The following is a 10586-nucleotide window of genomic DNA, read 5'->3' on the forward strand; positions in this document are numbered from 1 at the left end:
ATCACCACAAAACAGCACAACCAAACCCACCGCACCACAATGTAAAGCACAAAACTAGCCAACCACACCGCAACCCATAGGACAAGAAGACCCACAACACACATAGACCCACAGCCACAGCGCATAACCACAACACACATCACCAAACTACAACCCACAACACACGCTGACAACCACACCACACCAAAATCCACAACATAGCAAGACACACGTCACATACGAGCAACCCATTCCCATTTTTTTTATTTGAGGTAAGCAAATCACAACACAAACAACCACACCACACCATAACCCATAACACAACAAAACCACATCCCATATTTATCATTTTAGGCAATTACATACATGACACCTCAAATATTTCTATTTGCAAAGTAAGCACCCCCTTTCATCCAATCTCCAATTTTCAAATTCTTACTATAACATCAAAGGGACAGATAAAACCCCATCTTATATTTTTCATTTGAGGCAAACACATCACACCACGACCCACAACATAACAAGACCCACATCAATACCCATCTCATACATGTCATTTTAGACAATTACATACATGCCACCACAAAAATTACTATATATAACAACATTGATGCATAATAACAATGTTCTTATGCAATATATATTTAAATGCCAAAAAAAGAAAAAGTTCTCTGGCCGTCCATGAGAAGTTCATGGTGTCAGAAAGCTCCCATTATCAACGAAATATTAATGAGCGGTTCAGCACTCTCCCCATGCCAAGCCCGGCGGGGGCGAACCCCTCCATGCCGCCGTTACCATTCGTGCCCGCCCGCCGTCGCACCGCTTTGCGCCCACAGCTCGACCCGATCTGACTCGGCCCAAAAGCCTAACCGTCAAATTAATAGCCGTCTACCTAAGCGGCGAAAGTTCTTCGTTTCAGCGGCTGCGATCGCCCCCTAACCCTACGTGGCAAGAAATTCGACACTTGGACTCCGATCCTTCTTCCGTGTCTTCTACTGGTGAAACGTTCCGAGCGCCTCTTCGCTTTCGCGAAGATTGAAAAGCGAGAGAGAGAGGAGAAGGAAAAAAAAAGAAGAAGCGAAGTTTTTTGAACGGTGATGGCTGAGCAGGTGGAGGAATCGATTCCGAGGGCGGAGCCGAGGTCTTTTGCGGAGAAGATTCATAGGAACGATTCATCTTCTTCATCGTCTGATTCTGGCAACGATAAATCGGGAAACTCTTCCTCTGTTAAAACAGGATTCCGACGAGTTTTCGGGAGGAAGAAGCCCGTTCATCAGGTCTTGGGTGGCGGCAAGCGTATGGATTGCTCTTACTTATTTGCTTTCTTCTTTTTAATATTTTTTTAAACCCTAAACCCTAACTAGTTCTGCATAAAGCTTACAGTCAGACCATAGGATTCTGTAGTATCTGCTTCATTGATCTATTGTGTTTGCGTTTAGGGGTTTTGGATGATGGGATATTGGTTGTTTTCGTTGGTTCCTTTGGTGTGTATGGATGTTTTCGTTTTTTCTTTTTCTTTCTTTTTTTTTGATCGATGCATTGGGGGTCTTTAGCTTCGAGCTTTCAATGATTGGGGCGTCCATGTTCTTCTGCAGCGTTTTTGTTTTATTGACTTTTAACTTTGTTTTTTTTACTTTTTCTTTAATGTTGTCGCTGGGAATACAACGATGAATGCCAATTTTATTTTTTTTTAAGTTTGAGATCTTTATCGTCGGTCATAACTAGGTATTTACATCATTTCGATGATGTATTACATTTTTGTCTTCTCTTTCTCAATCCCTCTCCCATCTTTTAACTTACGTATTAATTGCTCCGTTTGCTTGTTCCGTGTTGCTTAGCATATCATTTAACGATTTTTTCAGGGTGATTTACGTACGCACCACACAATACTATTACACCTTTTAACTTACGTATTAATTCGGTGTTTCGTGAGCTACCACCGAATGGCAGGACTAAGAATTGAGCTTGAAGATCATTAATTGTTTTCAAAGTAGATTGAATTTTGGCTCGGATCAAATTAAACGAGCTAAGCTATGACTCGAAACTACTACGGATAAAATTTTTAATTATATATATCTATAATAGAGGGCGGACTCTAAACTTAATACAATAGAGTTGAACAAAAGATATTACATCCAAAAAACAAAAAATTATTTTAAAATACTATTACACCTACCATAATTATTACAATCACCAACCTGTACTATTTCAACCATCAACCACTGTCATTATTATCCATAATTTCTTCTGAAATGACCTTAGTGGAGGTCCACTGCAATTAATTTGAGCCGAGATGGGTTACCATTCGTTCTCAATTTTCATCGTCATCTGACCCTTAATTAGAGACTGACATGCCGTCTTCTGTTTCAAATAATTATTTCATCTGTTTCTGATAAAATTCTTTTATTCTTTGTTTCATTTGATTCGGAGATTCTCGAGAATATTTCCTTTTAATTTGATCATGAATTTCCTTAAATGAAAATTTTTAGGATCTCTTTTCTCGATTATTTTCGACATTAGAATTAATGATTTTATTAATTTGAATTATTTTATCACCAACAACGATTTGTGACCACCATGTGATGAAGAAGATCCGCCATAATTCTTTGACATTGACTCTATCTCGTTGATGACATAAATTCCAAGCAAAGATCCATTGAATTTGTGCTTGACAGAAGAATAATAATTCACACATTCCATCGGCTAAAATTTTATTTTTTATTTTGTCGAGCTGTGGAGAAGAGAACCCACATTAGATAGAGATCATTGATTGGTTCTGGAAGAATTTTATTGGTTGCTCCAAATTTTTCCCACCATTCTAAAAATCAATTTGGTATTTCTTTATTCAAGATTTCAGGCATTAACACAAAAAATCAAGAGTGTTTATGCTTTGGATTAATAAACAAGAAAGCTCGATTCATAGCTTGGGCATAGGTTCAACAATTAAAAAAATGATTTTTTTCTGATTACTTACAGGATGAATAAATTCAACCTGTTTAGTCTGAAAAAGAGTTAAACCCCAATCTCTCTGATGCAAGATGTGATTTATTGTCGCCTTGCTATATGCAATAGATTTATTTGGTTCATTATAATTATGTTGAATTTCAACATATTGTAATGAAATGAGGATTGTCTCATACGATTCTCGATCAAGACTATCCTGAGAATAGACAATTGTGCCTAAATATTTTTCCTGAATTTTTCAAGGATCATTAATTTCATAATCATCTAAATTGATTTTGAAGATTTTTTCTTTCGTTATTTTTTGCACAAATTCTGTGACTTGTTGGATTTGTAAATAAACTGATTCTACTATTTCTCCAGAATTAATTTTTCATTTCCTGGTCAGCATGTCTAATTCATCTTCTAATTTTTTTGTTATATGATTACTGAATCAGGTTAAGAATGAAAGAAATTCATTTCCTTCATAAAATATGTTTTCATTTTCTTAAAAATAAATTTCAGAAATTTTTTTTCTATCATATTCTGTGATATAAATACGATACCAACTTCTAAATGATTCATATTTTGGTTCTAAATAATTATTGATTAAAGTTTGTCTGATTTGTTTTTTGATGAATTGTTTTAAATCAGTCCATATTAAAATTAAAACTGGCTTCCGATTACGGAGATAGATTTTCTACCCTATTTGGGTGTAATAAATTATTACTTAATAAATTTATTCTATCTATCCTATGATTTATTATTGATAATTTATCTGAATCATTTTAAAATATATTAGAAGAGGGATAAGATATTCGTGGAAGAGTAATGGACTTTCTTGGATTGAATCTTATGACAAAATCTCCATTAGCATCTTGACTAACTTGTTCTACATCCTGATTTATTACAGGATGAGAATTTATAACAGTTTGCAACTGCCATGATTCAGGGAGTCTAACTTCATCCCATTTTATAGTCTTAGTTGTAGCTATATTTGAAGCTAGCAGATTAGTTTCTATAATTATAGATCTATCTGTTGGCTTCATATTATTTTTAATATTCGGACATAAAATATTCTTAACTTTGAAATGAATTCGATAGATTATTGTGATTGTTTCAGATCCAGGTAAAAATTCATACCCGTGTGATTTTATCGGTAGTTTAGCTGCTTCAAAGAGATTTATGTCTATCAGTGAAATATGACATAGGCTAGTTTCCATGACACCCATCAATGATTGTGCCCAATTTAGACATCTTGCATATCTCAAGCACGCTAAAATTGAAGCGTTTAATCCTCTAAGCGTAAGAGGTTTAAATGCTACTTGTATTAAACCTATGTGAATATATTTATTACTTTCTAAATAATTACTTATATCTTCTTTATTTAAAAGAAAAATTGTTTTTTCTTATTTATCTATTGTTAACGATTGTTCAACAGTTTTAATTGATGATTTTCCTTTAAAATCAAAAGTTTCAATTTTGTATATTTTAGAGTTTTTTCTACTTTAGCTAGCCCATTTATTTAAATCTTATTCATTTACAAGATATTCCTGTAATTTTGCATTTTTAATATTATTATTTCTTGATTGAGTTCTTTTTAGATTTTTAGATATTGTAGTACTATTGTTCCTAGAAGAAGTGCTCATGAAAAGCAATTAGAAAAACATTTAGAATTCTTTTTCTTTAAATAAGCTTAATAGAGTAATTTAACATCAGCTAGATGATATTATTATTATTCCACTAAGGTTTTAATCCAAAACGGGCTGAGTCAACAAGAACAAGGCAACAAAGCGTCCATCCCAGACATAAAAACGCCGAAAAGATTTTTCTTTTTTCTTGGTTCACTACCATAAATTGGTATATATATATATATAATTTGGGGCTTTTTCATACATAATACCATGAAATTCCTATGTATTTACATATCCAACATTTAACTTTTAGTTTTTACATTTAGTGCCACCCAAATCATTCATATTACATTAAAAAAATACCACCATTTTAACTTTTAGAAAATCAATTACACCTTTCCAAACATATGCAAGTTGTTATGTATGTAAAAATTGAAGTTTAGGTGTTAGATATGTAAGTATATAAGAATGGAGTGTATGTAAATTTTTCATAAAATTTTAGAATAAAAAAATGGTAGGCTTTTCGTGTAATTTGTTTGTATTTATTTATTTTATGCTTGATCCATCGAAACGAGCCAGATCTTTTATTATTTTTCTGCTGGAACGAATCTGAATTGCTCAATTTGAGCCTTAGCTTGTTCTGACTTCGAGTCAGATCAAATTAGATTCAACTTCGAGCTGAGTGGGCTCAAAACTGAATATAATGAGCCAAGAGTCAATTTAGAGTTGTGTTCAAACCCGTTCAAGTCTACCCTAGTTCGGCTCGAAATCAGATCTTTCATAGCCCTGCTTGATAGGTAAGCTGGGGGAATAAAGAAATTAGGGAGAGAGAATAGTTACTTGAAGTTGATGACTATTTTTGCAGTTGATTATCCTTTAATTGGCTTATGGCTTGGATCTTTATTTTTCATGTTTTCTATCCTTGCTCATTGCTTTTACTTTGCTTATTCTTCTGTGTGCTCATGGTTACAATTTTGTCAATTGTGATACATTTTGAAGTTTTTTTGTAGTTTAATTTTTAATCATGATTGAATTGCTATTTTTGGGACCATGAAATCAGTATTTGGATTGAAAGCAACTTGTTGTTTTTACATAAAATTGATTGATTTTTGCGGCGATATAATTGGTATACCTTAGGTTGCATCCTTTTGTGTACATTTAATTTTGCATCCCATTTTAAATGCATTAGTATACCCTAAATCATTAACTATTCTTTTTCAAATTAGTAATAAAACTTAGTGTTGTATTGTCATTTCAAATTAAAGTAGGACATAATTATTAGGTAAAACAAAAATTTAACACACGAGGCAATTTAAACTAAATTGAGCTAGTCATAGTTCTAAACGAAAACATCAAAACTATGTTATCTACATTTACTTGGAAGCGTATCTTGGAATAATTTTTGTAATGACTCAATAACTTGGAAGGACTAGAATGTGTAATTATAAACTGGTGGGTCATTTTCAATGTTTTGGGTCTTTTGACAAAGTTTGATGTAGAACATAAACATGAAAACAATTCATTTTATTCAGAGGATATTGATGTAAATTGAATAATCACTTCTTGCGAACATAATAGTTATAGTTTATTAAAATCTTTTCACAGCTTTATAGTTATTGTAGTTAAATGGCTCAAGACTATATTTTTATCATTATATGTTTTATTAAAAGTTTTAGGCAAGAGGTTAGGGCAGATTTAAACAACAATTTAACAAGAAGTTTAAGTGAGGCCTTAATTAGATCTTTGAATCTTCAGTCTTGCTATGAATGATATATTATTAAAATCACTCCTTTAATTCCTCCAAAAGAAACCTTAATTTTCTCGCGAACCTCTCAAACCATGCTTAGCTGAATCTGGTATGGGGGAAATTGGTTTATGAGTACTATTTTGAGAATGTATTAGATGCAAGGATTTGTAACCACGACTTGATTTTGTAAAATTTGAATTTGCATATGCTAGAACACACTTTTGAACTTGAATTTATACTTGAGCAACAGTCATAATTAAGTCTGAAATTGAATATAAGCTTAAATGGGAATTAATTGTGAGCATGAAGTTCATTCTGAATTTAAGCCTCCATTAGAAAATGAGCTTGGGATTGAAATCGAAGCTATAATTGAATATAAAATTAAATTGCAATTTTAACCTTAATCTCATCTTGATTGTGAATACGAATTTTTATTTGAAATTGAATCTACTAGTAAATGTGGACCAAAACTTATGGCAAAAACTCCCATATATGAACCTGAGCATACAATAGAATCTGTATTATTTCTTTAATATGAATCTAAATCTATTATGTCAATAGAATAAAATTTTTTTAGAAGTCCAAGTAAAATTGATTTTTTTAATTAATACACAATCATTAAAAGAGATCAAAGGATAAAGTAAAATTGCAATATTCCAATTAGTTTGTTAGTAATTAAAGCATAAAGGATGCCTAAATTTTAATGTTTTGTCAAATATGAAAGTTTGTAAATATTTTTCATTAATATATAAGTCATTTGTGTTATTTCTTTATTGAGGAGGTTGTTCTTCCAAATAGGCATTTCATATTTTTGTGATTTTTTTTATATTTTTTTAATATTTTCATCTCATAATACAATAATAATGTTGGAGAGAGTTTAACCATTTAATGCCCAAAAGCGAAAGCTTGAATTATCGTACCAAAATTTTTTATTTATTTATTTATATATGTTTTTTGAAAAGCACCAAACTCTTAGAGAGAACTTCTAATTCCAACCTTCAAGTAAAACCATTCCTAAAGAAATTCATGTTCATTCCATTCAATATATAAAGACTCATATGACATTACAATTTACAAAAAGGAAGAAGATGGGGTCAACCGATGCATAAAAAAATTACAAAAATTTGCTAACATCTTCTTTGCTTAAGAACTTGCAACGGCCATCCCTAGGATTGTAATTGAGCCCAGTCGAGTCGAGTATGACATGGATTGGACTTGGCTTGGTCAAATCATAAATTGCTCATGTTCAATTTAAATTTGAGCCGAGCTTTCACATATATGTTCATGTTTCATTTGTTTAAATTTTTAATGTTCATACTTGATTTGTACTTGGTTTATTTATCTTAGTTGAATAAACTAAGAATTTGAATGAATACTTCATTTTTCATACAAAATAAAAATTTGATTTGTATTTGATTTTGGGGCATTTACATACCTAGCACGCAATTCTTATGCATTTACAATTTTACATCTCACACCCAGATCTTCATTTTTACCCGCATGCCAATCAATTTTTTACCATACTATCACATCGAAACTACCACTAATTACCACTATATTTACAAGTCAAATCAACCTTTTCATGCATAGGTAAAGTGGTATGCAATAAATATCAAAGTTTTGGTGCTAGATAGGTAAATACATAAGAATTTCGTGTTACATACGTAATTTCTCATAATTTTTATATAACACTAGTAAACAAGCGTTGAAAATTCGAACGAATATTCAAATTTTTATATAAAATTATTAATTAATAAGTTATTTTACAAATTTAAATTTATAAATGATTGAATAAATTTTTATTTAGCATCTAACTAGTTTATACTTAGTAAATGAAGTTATATGTAATTTATAAATAATATTTAATATAAAAAGTACTAACATGCTAGTTCATTGAAATAAAAAAGAAAAAAATAGGTTAAATTTATATGTATATTGATACTAAATTATAATATGTTACTCTTAAATATTTAATTAAATAAGTTTTAGGTAATAATTTTTTTTTTAAATAAGTATAGAACATCTAACAAGTCATTTGTTGAATGACAACTGAGCTTGTTTGTGAACATCTATAATGTTCGAGTTTTAAAAAAAATCTTTAAACTTGTTTATTTACTAATTTTAACGAGCATGATTGAGTATTAGGGTCTGGTTGGGGCAGCTGCAGCTTATTGAATAATTTGTTGATAAACTGATTAAAAATAATCTGCTGATAAGCTTAGTGCGGTAGCTATTACAAATTTTTATTTTTTTTGAAAAGCCAGACTGCAGCCAGAAAGCTGCCACCGCATTTGTCTAGTGCGGTGTGAAAACGCTGTTTTCAGCGTTTTGAAAACGCATATGCTGTCAAAACGCAGTTTATCCAAACATGTCAGGTGCATTTTCAAAACACCACCGCACCAAATAAGCTGCCCCAAACGGACCTTTGATCATGCCGAGTTTGAGCTGTTCATGAAGTGCATCATTTCATTTACTGACCTAGCCATCCGACTCACTTAATGGTTACTTTCATGCATTTTCAATTTCAACCATGGTTGCCAATTCATAGATGCGGAAATTTGTCATTTTACATGTTTGTTATTTCTGCAAATATTCACAAGCCTTATCTTCATGGAAACACCAAAATACAAACTTTGAACACTCGAGTGACTTGATCTTCTTTTGTCCATCCCGTGCATGCTGGATATCATAAAATTTTCGTGATGATAGGAACTCACAAGGAGTATTGACTCTTCATGGTAATTCCAAGAAAAAAAAAAACTCACAATGATTTAATGGGTCGAAAAATTAAATGAAAATCAATTATAGAATTTTCATGATAACTTCTATTATTTGTAAATCAGATTAAGCAAATATTTTCATGCTCTCATATTTTTTCTTGCACTTGTTCTACATCAATTAATGTATTAATATTCGTTAACACATTTTCACTATAATATTATAAATACCTTTTTTTGTCATAATTTGTATAATTATCGAATTTGTTTGAAGAGATTTGTAGAAAACTAATTGCTAAAGATGATAATTACAAGTCTATTGCCATTTGAAGAAGCAGCACAAGTTGGTCTTTTTTTTTTTCATTTAGTTTCAAAAATGTTACTTGTATGTTGGGCCTGTTCAAATGGTGGATATTATACGTTCATTATTCTTAAAATGGCTAGTTTTTTTTGCAATGATTCATGAGTTGTATTTGGAGTAAACATGCTTGGATATAATTGATGACTATTAAGTATAAAGTTTATAAGAACAAAAATTTTTCAAGCTAGGTAGATTGATTTGGAAATCCTCCATTGTTACTTTTTGCTTGCCCTCCAATTCTCCTTTATATATTGATTTTGCTTAATGATGTGGGAGTTGTGAAGGAAATGATTTAATTGTTACAGTACCAGGATCATTGCTCATTTACTTCTATGATTAACCATTGGATGGCTGTAATTACAGGATCATTCATTTCATGCAGGGGGTGGGGGGAATTTACGTACATACCACACAATTCTTATGTATTTTAATATCTAACATCCGAAGATTGATATTCACACATAACACAGTTATGTCATAAGCCGATGCATGTAAATATGAATGTTTAGGTGTTGTCTTCTTCAATTTAGTTTCAAATATACTCTTATGATTTTTGAAACAAGCTTGTGTACCCTTCGCAAGAGTATATCATTCATATTTCATCTCTTCCATAAAACCCTTTTGTGCTATGAGCTGCATTAGTTTTTTTTTCTTTTAAATGACATAATTATATGATGAACACTTATCAAAATGAAGTTAAAAATTATTGATCTAAAAGCTGGACGGTTAAACTCCTCCTCATTTTTATTTAAGAAAAAAAAAAAACAAATAGTTAAGCTAACCTGCACATAAAGATGAATTTATCGAAACATAGTAAATCCAAAAAAAAAAAAAAAAAAAAAAAAAAAAAAAAAAAAAAAAAAAAAAGAAAAAAAAATGCAATAGTTGAAATAGCTCTCATGAACTACTCATTAGAAGTTATTGAAGGCAATATAATCGATTTCCTTTTATCTTATATTTCACTAATTTCAATTATTGGATAGTTTTAAATATTGCTAACTATTTATGTGCTAATTTAGGTGAACTATATAATGCAAAAGTTGCATCTCTCTTCGCATGTCATTGAAACCATTAATTTAGGAAATGATACCAGAAGAAAAGACCAAAACCACAAAAGCAACTTTTGTTAATATTGAAGTAGGGTTACAACACACATTGAAAATAACATCACTAAAACATGGGGTGATACAATCAAACACCTCGAAAGT

The 10586-nt window shown here is 31.1% G+C and overlaps 1 protein-coding gene across 1 annotated transcript in view; it reads left to right on the forward strand.

The window, feature by feature from the left end:
• Positions 1 to 868: 868 nt before the first annotated feature.
• Positions 869 to 10586, forward strand: part of LOC110019888 (reticulon-like protein B3) — a 13102-nt gene continuing 3384 nt past the window's right edge. Inside the window, exon 1 of the mRNA XM_020717750.1 lies at positions 869 to 1275. Within this exon, the coding sequence (XP_020573409.1) occupies positions 1077 to 1275 (199 nt within the window). The 5' untranslated portion in view covers positions 869 to 1076. The remainder of the gene's footprint in view (positions 1276 to 10586) is intronic.

The sequence above is a fragment of the Phalaenopsis equestris genome, unplaced genomic scaffold, assembly GCF_001263595.1.
Source record: "Phalaenopsis equestris unplaced genomic scaffold, ASM126359v1 Scaffold000084, whole genome shotgun sequence".
NCBI lineage: Eukaryota > Viridiplantae > Streptophyta > Magnoliopsida > Asparagales > Orchidaceae > Phalaenopsis > Phalaenopsis equestris.